This window comes from Coffea eugenioides, chromosome 11 (assembly GCF_003713205.1).
Source record: "Coffea eugenioides isolate CCC68of chromosome 11, Ceug_1.0, whole genome shotgun sequence".
Taxonomy (NCBI): domain Eukaryota; kingdom Viridiplantae; phylum Streptophyta; class Magnoliopsida; order Gentianales; family Rubiaceae; genus Coffea; species Coffea eugenioides.
In genome coordinates, this window is record NC_040045.1 from 10,508,414 (window position 1) to 10,534,555 (window position 26,142).

A 26,142-nucleotide genomic window follows, 5' to 3' on the forward strand; every position below is an offset into this window, starting at 1 on the left:
AGATGGCGAAAGCATGTCCTGATGTACTAAATCTAGTTAGTCTTTCATCTCCATATCTCCTTTGTAGCAAAGGTGTAGAGGATATCTTCAGGAGGTTGGTCAATCTTCGGAAATTGAGATGTCTATTTTCTGAATTACGGGATGATACTGGGAAGTGCAATCGGTTTCCAATACTGAATTTTCTAACCGATCTTGAGTCCCTCGACGTACTCTACTCGGGCAGGATTGCTCTTCCTTGTAAGTTTGACTTCCCATTGAATCTCAGGAAGTTAACTCTGTCAAAGTTTCGCCAGCCATGGGATTGTATTTTGGAGATTGGAAGATTACCAAACCTTGAGGTTCTCAAATTACTCTATAAAGCCTTTGAAGGGAAATTGTGGAAATGAAAGAGGGTGAGTTCCTTAAGCTGAAATTTTTGAAGCTCAACAGTCTGAACATTGCAGAATGGAATGCCTCTAGTGATCACTTGCCACAGCTTCAACACCTAATTTTGCAAAGTTGCAGGCAGCTCAAGGAGGTCCCCTCTGGTTTTGGTGATAGCTCTGCTTTGGAGATGATTGAGGTGCAACTCTGCACATGCTCTGTTGAAGAGTCTGTGAGATGGCTTCAGGAGGAACAACTTGAAATGGGGAATGAGCTGAAGGCCCTTATTGATCGTTCAGACATGGATTTCGATCAACTCCATAATTTCTGGTACAACTTTAGCCTGTTATTCCTTTTGAGCTGAGTAAATTGAAGTCTTTTTGCCACGAGTCTGTTTGTGCTACTTTTTTATACCTCCTCCATTACCAGTTTTTGGACACTTCAGCTTGTTGTAAATAAAAGGTGTATTTCAAAAGATCTTGTCCCACATTGGAAAACCAAAGGGACTTCTCATCATTTATAATAGTTAGTCTTTTATTGGGTTTATGTCCAGCTTGTAATTAGTATGGGCTCGCACGTATGAGAAGGAAGTTGAGTTGAACTGTTTCAGTACAAACTGATGGATTTGTACCATCCCCCCTGCGTGTGGGTTAAACACGGCCCAAGATAGTTTTCCTTCTTTTACATTTTTTTCAATGTTTGACAGTTTTACTTCTTTTACATTTTTTTCAATGTTTGACCAAGAAGATAAAATCTTATCCCATCAGTTATAAAAGTCAGACACATTCACAACGTTCTTTTGTTAACGTTGTTTTCTATTGCATAAAATTAGGCACATTGCGGTCGCACTACCTTTGGCTCAACCTTTGCCAGACATCTCCAAAATTGAAAATTTTGCCAATGAAAACTTCAGAAGGTGGCAAGAACGTGTGCACTCTCTACTCGACATTCATGGAGTGGCCTATGCACTAGCAGAAGCACAACCAACTGCAACTATGGATGTCAAGACACAAGAATCCTGGCAATATACCAATAAGGTATGTCGACATACTGTTTTACAAACACTTTCAAATGAACTGTTTGCCGTGTACTATAGTTGCAAGGAAGTTAAGACAATTTGGGAAGCTTTGATAACAAAATTCATCACCGAAGACGCCACCAAACAAAAATTGGTCATGGAAAAGTACAACCAATGGCAGATGACAAAAAACAAAGATATGAAAGTACAAATCATAGAGTACCAAATGCTACTCGAGGATCTGAAAAATGAAGATATAAATTTGCTCGAAAAATTTGCTGCTGGCATACTAATTGAAAAGCAGCCTGAATCATGGACTGACTACAAAAATAATCTGAAGCACAAGCAAAAAAATCACACAATTGATCAACTCGTGAAATATAGCCTGATTGAATATTCCAACAGGAAGGAGTTAAGGACTGTCAAAACTAAGAAGATAGCTCTCAAAACTAATCTAGTACAAACCAACAATAAAAGGTACGCCAATAGATCCCAACATTACATATTCAATAATCCCAACTTTAAGAAAAAGAAAGGCAATTGCTATGTTTGTGGAAAACTAGAACACCATGCGGCTCAATGCAGATACCAAAAGAAAGGTGACAAAGCAAATGCCAATCCTCCTAAGGTTAATTTAGCCGAAGGGGATGATAATATAACTGCAGTCATCTCTCAAGTCAACATTGCAACCAATGTGAAAGAGTGGGTAGTAGACTCTGGGGTTACTCGTCACATATGTGCAAATCGAGAAGCATTTTTCTCCTAAACTCCAATAAGGGATGATAAACAGGTGATCTACCTTGGAGACTCACTGTGACGACCCTACCTCCTCCTAGGGCATACCCAAGGGTTTGGCAGACCACCTGCCCAACTCTCGTCAGGACTCACTCACTTACATTCTTGAAATAGTTTTTCATGCCTCAAGATAAACATAGAAGTTCCATTCATCTAAGAATTTCAACTTAATTTACAACCCAAAAGTGTAATATAGGATTTCATTACCAAATCTCCAAATACATTTCATCTACAAAAGTACACATATATTTCACGTTTACTTGCTCCGGCCTCCACTCCTATAAGGAAAACAAAACTAAAGGAATGAGTTAAAATCCCAATAAGATTCCTAAACATGCAATCAGGTAGAGAAACCATGAAAGTATTACATTTAACAATTTGCACAGCTTGTACGGTAATATACAGTCATTCAAGAAATAAACATTAAATCATTGGAAGGATATGTGCTCATTTAGAGCCATTCATTCAGTCATTCAGTCACCGATCATTTCCCTTATTCCTTCGACATTTGAAAATATTTCCCTTATTCCTCCTATCATTTCCCTTACACACTCACTTATTGAAAATTCATTTAACGACCATTGAAAAGCATTTAACATTCAAGAAACATTTACACCAATCCACATAGTCATTGGAAGCACAACATGTAGGAAACACTCACCGTTTAAAGTAGAGCAACGCTAAACGTTCAACTCCGGGTCGTGCTCGTTCCCACCATTAAACCCTAAAGGTAATCAAGATAAAATGTCATGGTCCAATCATTCAAAACTTAGGTTAATAAAGTGTTCACTTTAACCTTAGTCATGAGCCATACGCCTATCTAAATTCGGCCTCTCAAAACACAAAACTCAGAAACAAACTTGAAAACCAATCGAAGAATGTCCAAGTGCAATCTAGGGCTATGATTCAAGTAAGTTATTAGTATAAAAAGAAAACACTTGTTTAAGACCTAGAAAAGTTTTTCTCAAAGTTTTTCAAGTTCCACTCAATTCATTTGACAAAATTCTCAGCTTTGGCGACATTCTTTGAAAAAGCATAACTTGAGTTCCGTAGGTCAAAAAATCACAAAACTTACACCATTAGAAAATAGACTAGAAGTACTAATAGAGTATAGAAGACATTTTCATGAAATTTAGCTCATAGGTTAGTCAAATTTTCACTTCAAACTCACTGCTGTCTCATGAGCAAAGACAGAACAGTCATGGTTTTTCAGGAAACATTGCAGATTTGCTGGTATTTATAGGAGTTGAACCAACCCCTGATTTTTATATTGTTAAAAGCCCTATGAGTCTAGTTTCAAACGCAATAAGCGGAACTCAATTCCAACTTTCCTATACGAAGTTATAGTTAATTTTCCAAAGCTGCGCAGGGCTTCTTGGGAAAATTTTCCAGCAAACTATTAGTTTGAAAAACTGGTTTTTCTTTTCTTAAACCTCTTTGTTTTGGCTCAAAACTAACACACATAGAAAGAAATAGCTTGTAACAAGAGTTTTGAATAAAATCATATGCAAGAGGAAGACAAAAATGCCCTAAATTCACACCTCAATATCACTTCCACTCACATGAACTACAAGAAAAAAATGGCCAGCATCTCCCCTATTTTTTCCTAATTTTTCCTTCAATTCCAAAGCTGAAGTTCCACAGCAAAACAGCTCCAAACAAGTCCACAAAATATAAAGTACAAAGGGGTCCTTATTTCGACCACAAAACTAACTAATTTAAGCATATCCCTAGCACATATATATCATAACTCTAGGCTGGAAATTTAAGCCCTAGGCTGGACTTTGACACCAAGAGCTAGAAATCCTTCAAGTGAAGCCAAAAATACATGTATAAGTTGGAAAATCCTCATGTCAGCCCAAAATTTCATAGCAAAGCTAGAAAATAATCATCTCATGGCTGGAAAATATGAATCAAAGCTAGAAAAATTCCACTAACTTCACAAATCCATGATATCTTCCATGAAACCGATACTCAAGTCATATTTTGCTTAAATGGCAAAATAAGAAGGAAAAAGAGAGATGCTTAGTATAATACCTCAAAACCCCAAGATAAGTTGCAAGACAAGAGCTTTCCTTCTCAAATAACTCCACCAAAAGCTTCCCTCCAAGTTTAGCTCAAGATTAATCGGTGTGGATTAGGGTTAGCGCTCGGAATTCTCATGGATTGAGCAAGAAATCAAGGCTAGAAAATGGAGTATTTTCTCTCCCCTTACCTCTCAAATTGCGTCCAACAAGAAGCCAAGAAGAAGAAATGGTAATAAAGGCTTGGTTTAGGATAAGAATGAAACTTAGTCTTGTCAAGACTTCATGATTGAGTGACAAGTGTAAAATCAAGATGTAATCCTTATCTAATTGTCTTCCATTCACTAAAATATTTAGTTCTTCTCTAATTATCTCTTAACACCTTATAAAATAATATCCCTTTACACAAAATTCCTTCTAATCTTCGAAAATTTATCGCACATACCTCACTAATGGGTCCTACTTCCATAATCCACTACGAACTTAACATGTACTAACTTATATAAGAAAAATGGTTAAAAATCTTAACTGTTTTATAAGCAAATAAGCAACTAAAATAAAATTAAAAGGAAATATAAATTAATTTTTCAAAAATAGGAAAAATTTAAAATAATTTTCAGATTCTCACACTCACGAACTGCTAAAGTTCTGGGTAACGGCAAAATTCTCTTGAAACTCACTTTAGAAAAAACTTTGACCCTCAATGATGTGTTGCATGTGTCGAATATTCAGGCAAATCTGGTTTCTGTAGTATAGTTAGGAAAAGTTGGGGTGGAAGTGTCATTTGAATTTGACAAGATTGTAATAACAAAAAATAATGTATTTGTGGGCAAGGATTACTGTAATCAGGAACTCTTTGTACTCAACATTTTAAATGTGATTAATGAAAATGTATCTTCTTCAACTTATATTATTGATTCAATTTTTTTATGGTATGCTAGATTAGGACATGCTAATGTTAGCTACATATAGAAAATGCAATCACTTGAGTTACTTTCTGGTGATAATAATAATGACATGCAAAAATGTGAAATATGTGCAGAAACTAAAATAATCAAGAAAAATTATATAACTATTCAAAGAGAAACTGAATTATTAAATCTAATTCACACAAATTTAGGTGATTTAAAACAAATTATGATTAGAGGAAGAAAAAGATATTATGTTACTTTCATAGATGATTATTCTAGATATACTAAACTTTATTTACTTAGAAATAAAATGATACTCATAATGCCTTTTATCTTATAAGTCTGAGGTAGAAAATCAAATTAATAAGAAAACAAAAAGAATTAGGTCGGATAGAGGAGGTGAATATTTAGCTTTAGATAAATTTTGTGAACATGAAGGCATAATACATGAAACAACACCTCCCTAGTCCCTACTCACCAGAATCTAATGGAGCTAAAAGAAAAAATAGAACACTTAAAGAAATGATGAATTCTATGTTAGTTAGTTCTCATACTCTAGATATTTTATGGGAAAAACCTATATTATCTGCATGTCACCTACAAAATAGAATTTTACACAAAAGAATTGGCAAAACACCTTATGAGTTATGAAAAAATAATAAACCAAATTTAAAATATTTAAAAGTATGGGGGTGTCTTGCTAAAGTGTTATTACCTGAATCTAAGAAAAGAAAATTAGGTTCTAAAACTTTTGATTGTATGTTTATTGGATATGTTGAACATAGTGCTGCATATAGGTTTCTTGTTTTAAGAAGTGATGTACTTGATTGTAATACAATTATTGAGACAAAGAATGCTGAATTCTTTGAACATATTTTTCCACTGTCCAATAAAATTTCTCATGCACCTGTTGAAATAAATAAAGAAATAATCTCTAATGAGGAATTGAGAAGGAGTAAAAGGTCGAGAAAAGAATTTTCCTATGGAAATGATTTTCAAACTTTTCTTGTTGATAGTGATCCTTTAATTTATTCTGATGCAATTTCTTCTTTTGATTGCAAGTTTTGGAAAGAAGCAATTAAATCTAAAATCGATTCTATTTTGAAAAATAAAACAAGAACATTGGTAGATTTACTCCCTGGTGCAAAACCTATTGGTTGTTAATGAATTTTTAAAAGAAAATATAATTTTGATGGTTCTATAGAAAAATACAAAACTTGTTTAGTAGCAAAAGGATTTTCTCAAAAACAAAATATTGACTATTTTGACTCATTTACACTAGTAACCAGAATTTCTTCTATCTGTGTTTTATTTACTTTAACTTCTATCCATAAACTTGTTATTCATCAAATGGATGTCAAAACAGATTTTTTAAATGGTGATTTAGAAGAAGAAATTCATATGTTTTAACCTGAAGGATGTGTTGTATCTGGACAAGAAACTAAGGTGTGTAAATAAATTAAATCTCTTTATGGTCTAAAACAAGTTCCTAAACAGTGACATGAGAAATTTGATCAAATATTAATAAAAGGCGGATTCTCGTCTATAGAAGTGGATAAATGTGTATATACTAAAGTTGTGAATAATCAATATGTGATAATTAACCTATATGTGGATGACATACTTATATTTGGTACAAGTATAGATTTTGCTAATAGTACTAAATATTTCTTATTTTCTAATTTTGATATTAAAGATTTGGATGAAGCCAAAATGATATTGGGTTTTAAGATCATAAGGAAAGATAATGGTATAATGTTGTCACAAGAACGTTATATAGAAAGACTTCTTAGAAAGTTTGAAAATTATAATGTGACACCTGTAAGTACTTCTTATATTTGCCAACACTCAATTAAAGAAAAATAATAGTGATCCAATTGCTCAGATTAAATATGCTCAGATTATTGGGAGTCTGATGCATCTGATAAATTTTAGAAGACCTGATATAACTTATGCTGTATGTAGACTAAATAGATACACTTACAATCCAAATAGCGAGAGCATGGTTTGCATTAGTCTGACTGATGAAATATTTTAGAGGTACCATGAATTATAGTATCTTATATTGTGGATTTTCCACTGTATTAGAAGGGTACAATGATGCTAATTGGATCTCAGATTCAAATGAGACAAAATCTACTAGTGGTTATGTATTCACCCTTAGTGGTGATGCAATAGTATGAAAGTCAGTCAAACAGACAATCATTCCTAAGTCAACTACAGAATTAGAGTTTATGACTCTGGAGTTGACTGGCTTTGAGACTGATTGGTTAAGAAATTTCTTAGCCAATATTCCTCTGACTAAGGATCTGTTGCCTTCTGTATCCATACACTGTGATTGTCAAGTGGCAATCGCTATTGCTAAAAATAAATTATATAATTGCAAAAGTCGACACATGAAATTAAGAAATGATATTGAAAAGCAGCTGCTTAGAGATGGAATTATTGCCATTGATTTTGTGAAGTCAAGGTTGAACTTGATCGATCCTTTAATTAAACCTGTAGGATGGAAATTAATTCTTTAAACTACAATGGAAATGGGACTGAGTCCAACAAGTTGTCAATAGAGACAGTAACCCAACTTATGTGAATATTGACCGTAAAGCACTTCAAATGTAAGTTCCTCCGGAGATAAATGCTTTAATTGCTAGTAATTGTGAGGGTGAGTTTAAAAATCTTAATGAATTCATATCCCTTTAGGAAGGTGTATTTAAAGCAGTATACACTTGATGAATTCACACTATATGAGAGCGGAGTGAGGTCGTTCCTACAAGATTTATTAGCCGAATCTTTAGAGCTTTTATGAATAACTAGGCAAGTACACGGTCTAAAAGCGCAAAATCGCATTAACATTATGGGCCGCAATGTAATTGATAAAATTTCTGTCATACATCAAGAATAGTAACTGAACAGATTTCGCATTGTATTTGTTGACAGGAATAGTATAGGACAATGCTTCAGTAACGATAGTTATGGTAACGAAACAATTTTTTACCTGATATAACAGGTTGTTGCACTTTTAGCGACCATTTGATTACTTGATGGACCTATCAACCTAAATAGGATAACACTTAAAAATAAGAAAGTAAGTTTCCCATCTAAAATAGTAAGTTAACCTTAATAAATTAGTAACTTTTATACTTCAAAAGGTAAATTTGAATAAATATTAAACTTACTTTTTAAATAAATAAATTACTACTTTATATCCCAAACTTACTTTTTAGAGAGTAAGTTTAATTCAAGTAATAGTAAGTTTTTATACATAAATAGTAATTCTTACTGATAATATGGTAAATTTGATTAATAATCAAAACTTACTGATTTATGGGACACATGTACTATTTTACTTTAAAACATATTTCAAACTAGTATTAGGAAGTTTATTTGAAATAACGATAAGATGTTTTATTAATGATTAATACTTAGTGCCTTAGTTAGTAAGTACTCATAATATAATTGTATAATACATGATGATAAGTATAAATTAAAAAATTTTTGTATTTATATATATTTTAAAATACTATGAAAATAATTTGACTTTTCACATAATCTCATAAAATATAAAATTTTGTCGTATTATAAGTTTTTAATCATTTTCAAATTTTGAAAAGTTTGAATAACAATAATAACAAATCTTCTTAGTTATATATAGAATATCACTTATTTATATATCACAATTTTTATAATTTAACACCTATGATAAAGTTTTAATAAATTTAAACCTGGGACACAAGAAATAATAAGAGTTAAAGCCCAAACAAAATGAGAAATAATATAACAATAAAAATGACAAAATTAGTATAACAATTAATATAAGAAAATCAGTATGATCTGAACTTTTTCCCTTGGGAGATTGTTCATAAAAATGGGATCCAACAATTATAAATGAAAATCACATGCATATATAATCTATTGTATAATTTAAATTAAATTTAGTTCACGTATAAAAATGGTTCTAAAATAATTAGTACAATATGATACAATGTTATTTTAACAACAAAATTTTTTTTTATTTAAAGTCTCAAATATCCATGATATACGTATAAGGGATATTTTGCCATTTTTGTATCTCACCTCTAATCATTAAAGTTAATTTGAGGAAAAATATTTTTGACAATAGAATTATTTTGAATTTAGTTAACAAGTTGAGATTTTTTTAAACAATAAAAGTGAAATATTTTGGGAACTTAGTTGTTTATTTTCCCACAATTAAAAATTGCTATATTTTAGTAATTGTTGCCATTGACTTTTCATTATGTAGACTAATTTTTATCAATGCAAAATTAGTTTTATTAACAATAATTGAAGTTTCATTGATCCGAGGATTGGCATTCTATTGTTATTATTTTATATGTAAATATTTAACCTAAGTAATAAAATAAATAATAGCTACTTAAAAAAAGGAAATTGGTGCTCAATTGATTGTTGTGTAAAATATTAGTATACAATTAACTAGAGCTTGAAATGGAATTAAATTTATTTAGTATTTTACTACTAACAACTTTGACTCCATTTAATGGTTAAAGAAAAAATAAAAGAGACGAAGAGATTGGGATTGGTTCCTTAGTGTGAAAAAGGAAAGTTCCTCTAAAGTAATGTTGCGTGAAATTCTAGATGCATATGAAATTAGAAATGTAACAACTTTGCAATTCATTTTCATTCATGATGAATTTCTTCGATTCTATATAGAATTGCAATTTTTTTTTATTCAGAATAAAATATTCTTTTTTTGTCATAATGATGGCTTTTGTTTTTAAGATTATCTACATGTCAGTGGTTAGTATTATTGATAAGGTTAGAGGTCATGGAAAATATTACTAATTTGAGGAGAAATTATGTATTGTAAAAATGGTTTAATATTTTTCTACTAAACATAACTACTACATACAAAAGGACAAGATATTTGATTTTATTTTGCTTTGATTAGAAGAACTTGTACTAGTAATAAACGAAATTTCAATTCAACAATCAACGTATATATGATTACAATAATTTTTTAGTCAATTAGACTAATATATGCCATAAGTAGTAAGATTTAGTCATTTGTGAATTGATAATTTTAACAGTTTGCATAACATTCATCTATCAAAAATTATGATTATTATAAAATGACATTTTATAATAATTTATATACCATTTGCCAATAAAAAAAGAGTTTGATAGAAAAAATATGGATACAAATCCATAATGTAAATGATACAAAGTATGTTTGAAAGTCACAGAACTTAACATATGGGTAATTTTACTATAATTTTCAAAAATTATGCTATGTTAACACAACATTAATTATTATACTTGTGACCCAGAAAATAAATTTATTAAAATCTTACCATTTTATTAAATTCATAGGCATTAATATATGAAAATTGTGTTGTATAAGTAAGTGCTATTTTATATACAACTCGAAAGATTTGTTGTTATTATAATACAACTTTAACTTTTATATTTGTGACCCAGTAAATAAATTTATTAAAATTTTACCATTTTATTATATTCATAGGTATTAATATATGAAAATTGTGATGTATAGATAAGTGCAATCATATATATATATATATATATATATAATAAAGTCGTATTCTCATGCTTATCCCTTCATGTTTTTTCTTTCCTACGTGGCTTGACGAGACGGCAAGTAGTTTCCTACGTGGCTTGCTCCTTTTTTGTTTAGATATATATCAATTCTTATTTCCTATAAGATTTTTAATATTATATGATTCTTATTTCCTATCCAAAAAAAGGAACTGGAAAGTAATGCGATATAAATAAAAGAGACATAAATATCTCTATTAGATATATCTCCAAATTCATGGCAATAATTTGTGTACTGCATAGGGAATCGAAGTAAATAAGAATTGTTATCACTACAAGAAGTAAAAAAGTAACTAATTTCAAAAGAACCCATTAATAACAGAAGTCAATACCTGATGTTGGAAATACGATTCTTAATAGATTTTATTATTGGGTGTGTTATCAAGATATAGTGCATAGCACGAAATTTATGGAAAAGAAAAAGTTAATTGAATCCAATTAACTATATGTATTTGACTCGTACGGTCAAATATAAATTCCTATTTGAGCACGGATTTGTAAATTCCTATAAACCCGTTCGTTGTTAATCAAAACATGCATGTTATACTCATTGCTAGGTTATAGGATTCACAATACATCTCTACTTAGATGGTGGGGAGTATTTAATGTGTGGACCCACACCATAGGAGTCCATGCACTTAAAGGACTCGATATAGTTGAGGTGGTCTTTCAAGGTAGGTAAAATTTGTCTTGAGAACGCACTTGTATTTCCTATAAGAATTTTTAATATTATAGGATTCTTATTTCATATCCAAAGTTACGTACTTTAAACAACTTAAATCAAGATAAACCTACTTTTAATGTTCTTATTAATATCTCTTTAGATTCTTATCAATTCTTATTTCTTATGCCTACACTATATATAGCCTCCAATATATTGATTTCAAGCATCAAATTCATGGTTAGGTATTTTCAGCGCAAACGGTTGGCATATTAAAGCATTGATTTTGGGTTTCCACTCCTCTTGATTATCAAGTATATCTTCTTTCAATACATATTTTTTTTTAAAAAAAAAACCATGTTGATCTTCAATTGTAAAAGTTTAGTAACATATCTTGAATTTTTTTTTAATTTTCTGTTTGTTTTTTATGAACACATAGGATTAGTAATATATCTTGAATTAATATTAAATTTCTCTTATATTTCACATATTATATCTCACATAATATTTTTGCCTTTAATTTTGATAAATCATTATCAGATTGGTGGAACCGACAACCAATACCAACCTGAAGAATCTTCTTTCCAGATCCCAATTAGTATAACAGATGATTCTAATCAACAACATTTCAATACACTTCATATGAATCATTCATTAGAGGGTTCAATAAAAACCATAGAGGAAGGAAATCCTCGTAAAAAAATTTGCATGAGAAGGTAGATTTAATATACTATTTTACTTGCTTAAATTATAATCTTTACGTATTGTTATACACAACCTTGAATGTGATAAATCATTTATTTTTTTATACTTAGTTATCCTGCTTTGCTATCATGTAGTGATAATGGAAAATCAATAAATGCTGATTTGCACGGACAAATCGAGGAGAATGTTCAAAAAATAAAAAAATAAAAACAAGTTTCTGAAGAGTAGAATATTATTTGATACTATTTACTGCACTTTTTATTTATTTTCAAGTTTTTGAATGTTATGGTATTGTCGAATGTTATTTTTTCCATTTTTGAATTATTATTGTTCAAATTTATATTATAAGAATACTTTATATTACAATGCGCATGTAGTAATATACCTAAGAAATGCTATAATAAAATATACATTAAGTTTGTATTTCATATCGACATTTTTATAAAATTGACTAAATAGTTTATTATTTTTCGAAGATTTCCGTTCAACGAACGGGTACAAAACTAGTTCTATATATAACTCGAAAGATTTGTTGTTATTGTCATCCAAACTTTCTAACCTTTCACAAATTCAAAAATAATTCAAAATTTATAATATGACAAATTATTCTTACATATTTTTAAGGTCACGTGCAAAAAAAATAGTTTTCATAGTATATTTAAAATGCTTAAACAATATAACATTTATAAATGTTACGTACAATTGTGTATCATATAGTTACATTACGAGTAATTACTAACTATAATACTAAGTTTTAATCATTAATAAAAAATTTTAGCATTACTTCAAATAAACTTCCTAATACTTGTTTCATATAAGTTTTTTTAAGTAAAATAGTAAATTTATACCACAAACTAGTAGGTTTTGACCACTAACCAAATTTACTATTCTATCAACAATATTTACTATTAATCTATAACAACTTACTATTACTTGAACTAAGCTTACTCTCCAAAAAGTAAGTTTTGGATATTGAGTAGTAATTTATTTTTTTTAAAAAAATAAGTTCCATATTTATTCCAATTTACTTTTTGAGACATAAAAGTTACTAATTTATCGAGTTAACTTACAATTTTTTATGTAAAACTTACTAATCAAATTTTTAGGTACTATCTTATTTAGGTGACCAGTCCAATAGGTAATCAAATAGTCACTAAAAGTATTTTTACCTGTTATATCAGGTAAAAACAGTTTCGTTATCATAACGATCGTTACTTCAGACTTTTCCCATTATAATTTGTCATTCTTTCTTCATATACAAAGATGTGAATACACGCTATGATTGGTAAAAAGAAAAAATATTATTGTGTTAACAAGCAACATTTCATAAAATACTTTAGCATAGAAATGTATAAAAGTTTGGAAAAATATAATTACATGCAAAGCACGTATCAGATTACTAGTTTAAAAAAAAAAGAGAGAGAGAATAAAGCTAGACAATCTGCACATACAAGAATAAGACGCCAAGATCTACCAGAAATTATGGAGATGATCATAAATCCATGTCTGAACGATCAATAAGAACCTTGAAGTCCTCATTTCCCATTTCAAGTAGTTCCTCCTTAAGCTTTAGCACTGACTCTTCAACAGAGCTCGTGCACAATTGGACCTCAATCATCTCCAGAGTAGAGCTTTCACAAAAAGCAGAGGGGCTCTCCTCAAGCTGCCTGCAACTTCGTAGAATTAGGTGTTGAAGCTGTGGCAGGTGATCACTAGAGGCATTCCACTGAGCAATGTTTAGATTGTCCAGCTTCAAAAATTTCAGTTTATGGAACTCTCCTTCTTTCATTTCCCATACTTTCCCCTCGAAGGCTCTAGAAAGTAATTTGAGAACTTCAAGGTTGGGTAATCTCCCAATCTGTGAAATGCAATCCCACGGTAGACGGAATTTTGATAGAGTCAACTTTTTGAGATTTAATGGGAAGTCAAACTCACAAGGAAGAGAAATTCGACCAGAATACAGTACATTCAATGACTCGAGCTCTGTCAGAAAGTTTAGTACTGGAAACTGATTTAGCTTCCCAGTATTATCCCGTAATTCAGAAAATACACATCTCAGTTTCCGAAGTTTGAGTAACCTCCTCATGATATTCTCTGTACCTTTACCACATAAGAGATATGGACAGGAAAGACTGATTAGATTGAGTACTTGAGGAGAAAGTGTAATTTCACCGTCTTGCAATGTGCAAGTGGCATGCATATTTACGTGGACATGTCTCAACTTTTCCAAGCTCCAAATGGTATAAGGTAGTAGAACTTCACCTCTTAATCCCTTCACCAGCAAGGTTTCAAGATCCCGGAGATGGGATATTGATGCTGGAATACAGTCTATATTGCCACAAAGTGCTAAATATCTTAGGTGAATCAACAACTGAACTCCAGTTGGGAAAGAATTTCCCATATTGATGCATTCCAAATCCAGCACTCTAAGAAGTTTAAAGTTGTCAAAAATGAAGGAGATATCATAGGGGCATCTTGGATACAAATCACTGGTAGCAGAGAACAATAGAGTGTGGACATGTGGCCCAGAAGGTCTTGACATGACAAAGTGATTTCTCTTAGAACAAATGGACAATCTGCGTTTTTCGTATGTGATAGAGTTTGTGGGATATGAGTAGTTGGGATCAACACCGTAATCCAAATCCTCAAGAGTGGAAGCAAAAAGTTCTTCATACCCATTTTGACACTGCAAAATGTTTTCTTTGTCAAATTTTAGCATGCATAATGTGCGCAACATGTCATGAACTCGACATGTTTTGACACCTCCAAGTGATTTTTTTTTGGAAGTCATTATTAGGCTTCTACCAATCAGATCCCTCAAGTACCCTTCTGCAACATCTTCATTATTCTCTTGGTCTGTATTCCATATGAATCCTTCTACTGGCCATAACCATGTCAACTTCCTAACTGGAATGTCCTCATCCTCCAAAAATACTCCAGTATAAAGAAAGCAATGCTTCAAATGGTCAGGTAAATACCTGTAGCTCAGCTCTAGGGTGTCCATGCACCTCGTTTCAATGTCCTCGGCAATGTGTGAACATATGCTTTCTGAAACTTGTTTCCACCAGTCTGGTGCCTTGTCAGTCCTTTCAAGGAGACCAGATATTGCAACAACTGCGAGAGGGAGTCCTTTACAACTTTCTGCAATTTGATTTCCTAATGCCACCAGTTCATCAGGGCACTCTTTTGTGTCAAACACTCTCCTCTGGAACAGCTTCCAGCTCTCATCGTTAGAGAGTAGCCGAAGGGGATGAGGAGCACTATCTACTTTCATTTTTCTAGCCACATCAGGGAGACGACTCGTGATCAGTATTCTGCTTCCATTGTTGTCATTTGGAAATGAACCTTGAAAATCGTACCATGCGCTAGTGCTCCAAATATCGTCCATGACAATGAGGAACCTATTTCTCTTTAGGCATTGGTACAACTTCATCTCTAAGTCTCCATCGCTCATTTCAAGGATATGATCCGTAAGTTCAACAATGTCACCTAAAATCTCAAGGAGCAATTCCCTTTTCTGATATGCCTGGGAGACAGAACACCATGCACGAATGTGGAAATGATAAATAACTGAAGGATCAGTGTATACCTTTAAGGCTAAAGTTGTCTTGCCGAGTCCAGCCATGCCAACAATTGAGACAACATCTAGTTGTGGTGATCCTGCTATAAGTCTATCAATGACTAATTTTTTCCCATCAGCAAGATCAATCACAACTTCATCAATTTTGGGAATTTTGGGTGGTGATATTACATTCCTTGAAAAGGTGGGAACATTATTGATGTTGATGCCATGTGCATTCTCATAGATTTCTGTTGCCTGAAGCTTGACGAGTTTGAGATCTTCAATGAGATCAGAAAGCCATATCGGATGATACCATTGCAAACAATCTCCAAGAATAAACACATCAATGAGATACTCCGCCTCAAGTATCACTTCCATAATGGACGAATCCAGAGTTTTCAAATCCTGATGCTCCTTATATTGTTCTTCGATATCTCTGAGGAATGATCTCAAGAACTCTATCTCTTCATGAACAACATGAATTTGATGTATGACAGAAACAACATAATCAACTTCAGAGTTCAGTAGTTCCCTGAGATTTCCTAAAAGGAAATCAATGAAACCAAATCCTTCTGTCTTCGGGAAATGAGATCCTAATGACTTGCGAACAGTTATGTAACTCTCTTTGATCTCTGCATTGACAAGATTCATCTTTTTCACTAACTCAGGAAGCAAAAAACTGAATTTCATCACCGTATCTTCTGTACTTTCATTTTCAAGAAGACAGTCATACAAAAAAGCTAAATTTCTTGTTATAGATTCTGCTTGTGTCAGGAGGAATTTCTCATTCTCTTCGTCAGAACCAATCAGGAAAGGTCTCAGGACTATTAGCCCCTGATCAAGGCTTTTGATTTCGTTCTTCACGTTGACTACATAATTTGGGTGTCCATTAAGAAGCTCTTCCAGAAGTATCTCTGTCTTCAAAAGCTTAATCTTCTCTTGCAACTTAAGTAGCTCATCTCTCAACTTGCCTATAGTGACAGACTGGGCATGAAATGATTGATAAATAGAGGTAGCCTCCCTAGCCAAAGTTAGAATATGCAGCCATACCAGCTTAGGAGCTTTGCTTTTCCCCTGGAATGCATTCCTATGATAATTTTGCAAATGCATCCCATTTGTCCTTTGTGGAAAGAATCAATGCAATTCTCAAGGAATTCCAAACTGATCTTCTGGTTTAGCAGCTCGATTAGGAATACCTCTGCCCTCAGAAGCTCCATCTTGTCAAGCAACCAAAATATTGCAGGATCAGTTCCTTTAGGTTTGTCTTGTGTTGTTCTTTTCACATGGAAAGAGTAACCGAAAGACCCAAGCTTGCAAACGGCTGCTGTAATATCCTTTAAAAGAGGCTTTACATTATCCTCTTCTGGAGCACGAGCGTGAAGGACAAACATTATCAGCTGTGTGAGCCCATCGTATATGGTTTGAAGTTGAGGATCCTTCTCACGAATAAGAAAATTGACAAATGCTTCTACAGCCAATCTCTGGGGTTTGAATTCTGAATCGTATTTGATTCCATAGAAACACAACTGTGTAGTTTCTGGAGTATTAGGCTTCAACGCCTTTAGCAGATCAGAAAGCATAATGATGATCTCCTGGCTCTTGTCTTCATCCATTTGATGAATCCAGCACAAGTAAGAAACATGTGCTGCCCGGATAATTAAAGCACCAAAATAAGATGTGAAACCTAAGTATACATGACATTTCATGGACTTGATATAGGTATCCATACATTTTAGCATGTCTAACATAGTATCAAGTTGAACGTAGATATCCCTTTGCAACTTGCCTTCGCTGCGACAAAGAGACAACAGAACGTTGCGCAGAAAAGAATGGAAGTTATACCATTTAAGCTCATGGCATAGGGGATGGGGGCATCTTAATGAAAAGTTGTTTGCAAAAGCATAAGCATCTTTCATTTGTGGTCTCAAGAGCATAAATTTTTGTTGCAACTTACTGATTGCATCTTGATGCGACGGCCAAGTACGCAGTCCGAGCTGAGCTGCAAAGATCCGACCTGGGAGAGCGTAGCGGAACCGAGGAGGGAAAACCGAACTGGCTATCCTGTTAAGAAAGAACAACGATGGGGCTAGGGTTCCCGAAATAGCTCCGACGGTCAAGTCAGTGGAGCTTAGAAGTAGGGCAACAGTAGAGGGAACTGTAGATGGCATACCTTGTGTCGTCTTGTGGCGCGGTGTATATAGACTTGAACGAATAGTAGTTTCCTTATAGGAGTCAAAGTCCCCTTAAGGTTCGGAGTCTTTCTAGGGTTTCGTACGACAAATAACGTCCAGGTGGGATCCATTCATCCCGCAGCCTCTATAGCCTTTCTGGTCTGGGTAGCCTCCCTGGCTAGTTCGACCTTAGTTGACTCACGGGCCGGTCCGACCTCGACACCTTTTTGGGTCTGCTCGGCCTCCACTGCTCTTCTACCCTGTCCGGCCTCGGCAGATTCTTTGGCCTGTTTGGCCTCAGCTGCTTCTCCGGCCTGTTCAATCTCGGCAGCCTCTTTGGCATGCACGGTCTTAGCTGCTTCTCCGGTCTGTTTGACCGTGGCAGTGTTTTTAGCCTGTAGGACCTCGACAACCTCTTGGGTCGTCATGACCTTGGTGGTTGATTGGGCCTGTAGGTCTTCGGCTGCTCGCCTGGCGCGCGCGTCCTTAACGATTTCTCTATCCTTCCCAACCTCTCTGACCTTTCTGGGCTGACCGACATCCGTTTCAGTTGATCCAGAGGAGACACCATCCGCTATGAAATCTGCCAGAGCTTGGGCTTTGATGGCCGTCCTCGGCTGGTATCCCAAATTGTATTCCGATAACTCCACAGCTCATTTCACCATCCGACCTGAGACCTCGGGTTTAGAGAGGATCTGCTTCAGGGGTTGGTCCGTCACCACCACTACGGGATGAGCTTGAAAGTATGACCTGACTTTCCGAGCGGCATGCACTAGCGCTAACACATATCGTTCTACCGCCGAGTACCTCGTTTCGGCGGCCCCTTGTAGGGCGCGGCTAACGAAATATACAGGTTTTTGGACTTTGCTTTCCTCCCGCACCAGCACCGCGCTAATGGCCTCCTCCCCCACAGCTAAGTAGATGAACAGGGTTTCCCCCTGTCCGGGAGAGGTTAGGGCCGGCAACCGAGCGAGGTGGGCTTTCAACTCGTCAAACGCTTTTTGGCACTCTGAACTCTACTCGAACTGCCGACCTCCCCTTAGGGTCTTGAAGAAAGGAGATCCCCGAACTGCTAATTTGGACAAAACCCTGTTCAGAGCTGCTATTCTCCCCGTCAGGCGCTGAACCTCCTTAATGTTCCGGGGTGGAGCCATGTCCATAATGGCTTTGATTTTGTCTGGGTTAGCTCTTACCCCTTCTTTGGAAATCATGTAGCCCAGGAATTTTCCCGACCTGACCCCAAAGGTGCACTTCTTGGGGTTTAACCGTATCCGTGAGCTCCGAAGAATTTCGAAAATTTCTCTAAGGTCAGCGATGAACTGCTCCTGAGTCCAACTTTTCACTAAGATGTCGTCCACATAAACCTCCATGTTTCAACCGATCTGATTTTGAACAACTTTTACCAACCTCTGGAGGTCGCTTCCGTGTTTTTCAGTCCGAACGGCATGGTGACATAACAATAGGTGCCATTTTCAGTGATAAACGAGGTCTTCTCCTGATCCTCCTCATCCAGGGCTATCTGATGATACCCTTTGAAGGCGTCCAAGAAGTAGAAGATCTCGTATCCAGATGTTGAGTCCACGAGTTGGTCAATCCGTGGTAATGGGTAGCAGTCTTTTGGGCACGCCTTATTCAGGTCAGTGAAGTCCACACACATCCTCCAAACCCTGTCTTCCTTTTTCACCAGAACTGGGTTAGCCAGCCAGGTCGGGTAAAAGACTTCTTTCACGATCTTGGCTTCCAGCAGCTTGCCGACCTCACTTCTGACGACCTTGTTTCGCTTTGGCGCAAAGTTCCTCTTTTTCTGCTGCACAGTTCGGATGTTAGGGTCCACATACAGCCTGTGAACGACCAACTCGGTGGGGACCCCTGGCATGTCATCAGCACTCCAAGCAAAAATCTCCTCGTACTCTTCTAACAGAGATTCCAAGGAGCTCTGTATGGGCTCGCTTAGGCAAGTGTCCACCTTGACTGTGCGCTCAGGTCGGTCGTGATGCACAAGCAGCTCGATCAACCCCTCATCCGTTTGCAATTTCTCTCATTTTCCCATGGGTTCCCATGGCTCCAAACAAGCTGTCTGAGCTACTAATTTCTCCTTGCCTTTGAGGGTGGCAATGTAACACGCCCTAGCCACCTCCGGATCTTCGAGCACCTCGGCTACCCCAGCAGGAGTAGGGAACTTCATGCTGAGGTGTAGGGTAGAGCAGACAGCTCGGAGGGCGTTCAAAGTGGGCCGTCCCAGAATCATATTGTACGACGAAGGTTCTTTTACCACCGCAAAGTTTACCGGAACAGTTCGGCATTTCGTGGACACCCCTACCGTGACCATAAGAGTTATCATCCCCTCTGACCTCACCGGAGGGCCCGTAAAGCCAACCAAGGGAGTTCGGACAGGGACGAGCTGCCTGTCCTCCAGCTGTAGCTCCTTGAAGGTCTTGTAGTACAATACATCGATGGCACTGCCATTGTCGATGTATACCTTCTTCACCTTGTAATTACAGGTAATGACCTCTATTACAATGGTCTCATTGTTGTTTGAAGCCAGGGGGACCGCATCTTCAGGTCCATAAATGATTTTCTCATACATCTTCAACCGTTTGCTCGAACTCTCTCCGCTGGGAGGAGGGCAATTGTGACGCCGGGCTGCATGGCTATCTTCTCCTGCTGGTCCTCCCAATAGTGTTGATCACCTCGACCAGATTCTGAGCCTTCTGCTCGGGAGATCGGCCACGAGGCCCCTGAGGCCGATATCGGGGGTAGCTCGGGTGCTCCGGCCTGGGCCTCCCCCGCCGCTGGTCAGTTCGGTCATCACGTACGAACTGCCCGAGGTGGCCTCGTCTGATCAACTTTTCGATGTCTTTCTTGAGGTGACGACAGTCCTCCGTATCATGTCCCACATCCCGGTGATATGCATAGTACAGACCTTGATCCCGCCTGTTCTTGTCCCCGACCAAGGGACGGGGAGGTCGGATGAGCCCTTCTTGTTCCATTACGGCGAGGATCCGAGCTCGAGGTGCAGTGAGGGCGGTCCAGGCTTGTCTCCCCCATTGGACAGTTTCTCGACAGGCGGTCATAGGCGCTCTTCCGCCCCCTGGCCGGGTCGCGGGTCTACCTGATCGGCGCCTCTTCTGCGCTTGTCGTCCCTCAGTCTTTCCTGTGCGCTCTTCAGGCGATTGGCTTCCTCAGCATTGGCCTTCTCGTGAGCTCGGTCCAGCATCTTCCGCACTGTTTTGGGAGGTCTTTCCACAAGCTCAGTGTAGAGCTTCTGTTTACGCAGCCCATTGATGAAGGCAGCCATGACCACCTTGTCATCACGATCACGAACCTGAAGGGACTCATTATTGAAGCGCACCATGTACTCGCGCAAGGACTCCTCAAGCCTTTGCTGGATTGTCATCAGATGAGCAGTGTTTTTAGAGAAGGCGCGCGACGAAACGAACTGGGTTGCAAATAGTCGAGCGAGCTGGGCAAAGGACCGGATAGACCTGGGGGGAAGCCCCTGGAACCCATTGACGCGCCTTTCCTTCCAGAAACATGGGAAAGGTCTTGCACCTGACTGCATCCGCCGCAGTTTGCAGGCACATCTGGGTCATGAAGGCGAATAAGTGATCCTCTGGATCCATGGTCGCATTGTAAGATTTCATGCTTGGTATCTTGAACTTCGCAGGCAGCGGGTATTCCTCGATATCGGGCATAAAGGGGGAGGCAATGTACCTGTCCGCATCAGGATCCAAAAGCAGGTCCAGCTCGTCCTGCACCTGGAGCTGCTCTCTCCGCGGGGAGAGCTCCCCTATCGGATACCCCCAGACGGGTTCCGGGTGCTCAGTCCGGGAGTGTTTGTGGGAAGGTTCCATGACGTCGACCTGTTCACGCGTGAGCTCCCGGCGCACCCGCTTGGTCCAGTGAGTAGGGTTGCCCGTTCGAGATTCTGACAGCCCATCTCCTGGGCTCTTAAGCCCCTGGACCGGATGGCCTCCCGTCTGTCCCTTGAGATAATTCATGATTGCCTCGAAAGTGGGCAGGTTCTCGGCCACCGTTTGGACCAATTGCTCAGGCGGGATTCGCGAGAGCCCCACCCCCTCATCTCCAGGAGTCGGACCCTGAGTGGGATTTTGGGGGCTGCTTCTCTCGTTCCCCTTAGATCCATCAGCGTTTCTCTGCGACCTCGTCCTTGGCATGATTCGCAAAAGGAGAATTACTTTCCCACAGACGGCGCCAATTGATGCGACGGCCAAGTGATGTGAGACGGATCTAGACGAACACCAAGTTGGGATGTTTTGCGGAACTTTGACCCTTCTAGAATCACGAGCCACGAACTAAGGAGATTCCTTAACCCACGACTAGCCACTTTAGTGAACCAAAAGTATAGATAGAAGAACGCCACAATCAAGGAGACTACTTGATTGATAAGTTCGTTGAACAACTTGAGATTAATTCTCAAGTATTCAAAGGAAATTCTCTTGAGGCAAGAGAGAGTGAAATAACTCACATATATTTTATAAAATCTGAATTCTGTCCTCTAATGAATGAAAACCTAGGCTATATATAGCCTTACAGGACTCAAACCCTAGAATGTCCAATGGACGACCTTGCCCTTCATTAAGGGCGAAAATGTCTAACAACTAATTGACTAAAATTAAGACTCTAAATTCGGCCAAAGTGAAGTGAAAATTGACCGAAATTATTAATGCTAACAAACAACTAATAATGGAAACTAAAACCCTAATTAGCAAGCTAGTACTCCGCGAACTAGTCTTTACTTGAATCTTCCAATTCCCCATGTGCTTGAATGGAATGGGCCTTGGTCTCTATATTCTCATCATTCCCCTCCTCTTAAAGGCGATTTGTCCCCAAATCATGACTCTTCTTCCAAAACAAAGGTGATGAGAGCATGTGTATAGTCACCAAGCAGCCTGCATGTCGCCTTCTCAAGCGAAGAAAGATCAGGACACCCTTGTGGGACACCAGGAAAACTTGTGGTGGTGGTAGATACATGTTGCGGACAGCAAGAGTTCCATGATAATGGCCACACAAGTGACGTCTCAAGCCTATGGGTGGACCGTGAGCGGACGCCCGGTGAACCAAGGTTTGGTTGGGCTGCGCGTTGTACGCATCAAGACGTGCAAAAGCGGCATCAAAGGCCATTGTAACCCGACTAGTGCTGGTTGGAACAAGTAGAACTGGTACAGCACAAGGGCTTAGATTCTCTTGAATCCAACCCTTACCAAGCAACTCCTCCACTTGTCGTTGTTGTTCCTTGGTTTCCTCAGGATTGGTCCTATATGGTGCCTTGTTTGGAAGGGAAGATCCAGGAATGAAATCAATTTGATGTTCAATTCCCCTTGATGGAGGCAATCCATTAGGTATATCCTCAGGAAAGACGTCTTGATACTCCTGTAAGAGGTTAGTAATAACACTAGGCAAAGAAGCATCAAGAGCATTAGTGAGTAAGGATTCCTTGCCAAATAAAATAAATAAAACCTGATTAGAATGCAAGGCCTTTCTCACATCTTTCACCTTGGCAAGCATGCTGGGTTTTCTCTCCTGTGCGGGCTCGAAGACCGAATGAGAGTGATCCAACTTGCTTGAAGAAGGATCGGCCAACACTAATTTCTTAGCTTTGGCGTTGTCCTTCTTGGTGGTAGCATGCAAGTCATACTCTTTTTGTAGACTAACTTGATCCTCATGTACTTGTTGAGGTGTAAGAGGTGCAAGTGTAATCTTTTTACAATTATGCATAAAAGAGTATTTGTTCAAGAAACCATCAAAAGTGACTCTTTTGTCAAATTGCCAAGGACGCCCTAAGAGTATATGTGTAGCTTGCATTGGTACTACATCACACATAACATCATCTTCATACCTACCAATGCGAAAAGTAACCAGAACTTGTTTAAGAACACGTACCTCTCCACTGTTGTTTAACCACTGAAGCTTGTAGGGATGGGGGTGCTCACTAGTTGGCAAGTTTAGTTTCTCCACCATCAATGCACTAGCAACATTAGTGCAACTTCCGGGGTCAATCACCAAGCTGCATACCTTGTTGGTCACATGGCACCTAGTGTAAAAGATGTTGTCACGTTGAAGTTCATCTTTACTAGCTTGAGTAGCTAGGGCTCTCCTTGCTACCAATCCAACTTTGTCTTGAGTTGGAACTTCCTCTATCTCATCTTCCTCTTCAACCAAGGAAGGCATGTCTTTGTACTCCTCCTCTTCATCATCAGTGACAATATCTCCTGCTCAAGAAACTCCCAAGAGGTTTACTCCTAAGCCAAGAAAGCCCCGTATGGATGCAAGGACGTACAAGAAACTGTTTATACGTAGGGAGGTGCAAATCTTCAAGAATCAAGATGGTCAAGATCCTCAAAAAACTCAACGGGTGATACAAGTGATCAAGGCTCAAGGTGTGCAAGATTTTCAAGAGGAGGTTGGTCAAAACTTTTGAGTAGTCTTTTCTTGATGTAATTTTCTGGTTTGTTGGAACAAGTGCAACAAGACAGAATTTGGCAAAATAAAAGTGCGGCTTCCTTCTTGTTTGTTTGCTACCCGAATGCCTTTTCTTTTTCCTTTTTTCTGTTTGTTTTTTTTTTTTTTTGACTCTAAGAACACACAATTACTCGGCTGTTTTTGGGTAGAATTCCAGAATTTAATGTCAATCCAATGTTCTCCTTCAATCCTCCAATAATTATCAAGACATGTATCAAAGTTTCAAGACTTCAAGATTAGTTCAAGAAACTCAAGAACCCTAGATTATAGCAGTCCCTCTTCAAGATTCCAACCCCCAAACAAGTTTAACCACAAAAAATCAGTTTAGGAGATTAATGAAAAACAACTTGGGGAATAAACTAAAGCTGGAACAGATTTGGTACGAAACTTGCGCCCAAGGAAACACAACGACGGCACAAAACCCTAGCGGCTGGATTTTTTTTTTTTTCTTCTAAACCAACACAAAACTTCAAGAACAATATAACAAGACACCAAAATAAGAAAGAAACACAAGTTATGGGAAAAAAAAAAAAAATTTTTTTCGGGATGAACAGTGTCGCTACAGAGCGATGAACAGTATCGCTACAGTACGGCGCGGTGAACAGTAGCGATGAACAGTACGATGCTACAGTACTTTTTTTTTGAATTGACACACAAACTGATTTGGAACAAGAGTATGTGACTCGAAACACAAAAGAAAAGAAGGATATAACCTGGTGGTTGTCGACTAGCTCTGATTACCAACTGATGTGAGACGGATCTAGACGAACACCAAGTTGGGATGTTTTGCGGAACTTTGACCCTTCTAGAATCACGAGCCACGAACTAAGGAGATTCCTTAACCCACGACTAGCCACTTTAGTGAACCAAAAGTATAGATAGAAGAACGCCACAATCAAGGAGACTACTTGATTGATAAGTTCGTTGAACAACTTGAGATTGATTCTCAAGTATTCAAAGGAAATTCTCTTGAGGCAAGAGAGAGTGAAATAACTCACATATATTTTATAAAATCTGAATTCTGTCCTCTAATGAATGAAAACCTAGGCTATATATAGCCTTACAGGACTCAAACCCTAGAATGTCCAATGGACGACCTTGCCCTTCATTAAGGGCGAAAATGTCTAACAACTAATTGACTAAAATTAAGACTCTAAATTCGGCCAAAGTGAAGTGAAAATTGACCGAAATTATTAATGCTAACAAACAACTAATAATGGAAACTAAAACCCTAATTAGCAAGCTAGTACTCCGCGAACTAGTCTTTACTTGAATCTTCCAATTCCCCATGTGCTTGAATGGAATCGGCCTTGGTCTCTATATTCTCATCACCAAGTACGCAGTCCGAACTGAGCTGCAAAGATCCGAGCTGGGAGAGCGTAGCGGAACCGAGGAGGGAAAACCGAACTGGCTATCCTGTTAAGAAAGAACAACGACGGGGCTAGGGTCCCCAGAATAGCTCCGACGGTCAAGTCAGTAGAGCTTAGAAGTAGGGCAACAGTAGAGGGAATTGTAGATGGCATACCTTGTGTCGTCTTGTGGCGCGGTATATATAGACTTGAACGAATAGTAGTTTCCTTATAGGAGTCAAAGTCCCCTTAGGGTTCGGAGTCTTTTTAGGGTTTCGTACGACAGCCTCTACAAATTCGGAGGCGGCGGCCCACGAGGCCCACACCCTGGGAAGGCGACTATAATGGCCGAGCTGACCCTTTCTACGCCGAACTAAGGCGTCCGAGCTGCAGGAACCCCATCGCCGACCTGTATGTGCGGCATGCTGAGCTGACACGTGTCACGCGTGGATTTGCCCCACTACACATCTCTAAAATCTTCCCTTGTTGTGAAGCCAACTGCATTAAA

General features: G+C 37.5%; 2 protein-coding genes across 2 annotated transcripts; one reads left to right on the forward strand and one right to left on the reverse strand.

The window, feature by feature from the left end:
- The first annotated feature begins 382 nt into the window (after positions 1-382).
- Positions 383-2,147, forward strand: LOC113751937. The gene is made up of 2 exons (XM_027296081.1): positions 383-693; positions 1,196-2,147. Exons 1-2 carry the CDS (start codon positions 383-385, stop codon positions 2,145-2,147), a joined length of 1,263 nt encoding a protein of 420 aa, XP_027151882.1.
- An 11,414-nt stretch (positions 2,148-13,561) lies between these two features.
- On the reverse strand, positions 13,562-17,799 carry LOC113751938 (putative late blight resistance protein homolog R1B-13). The gene is made up of 2 exons (XM_027296083.1): positions 16,828-17,799; positions 13,562-16,705 (listed from the first exon to the last, which is right to left on the reverse strand). The coding sequence occupies exons 1-2, from the start codon at positions 17,797-17,799 to the stop codon at positions 13,562-13,564; spliced, it is 4,116 nt and encodes a 1,371-aa protein (XP_027151884.1).
- Between the last annotated feature and the right edge of the window lie 8,343 nt (positions 17,800-26,142).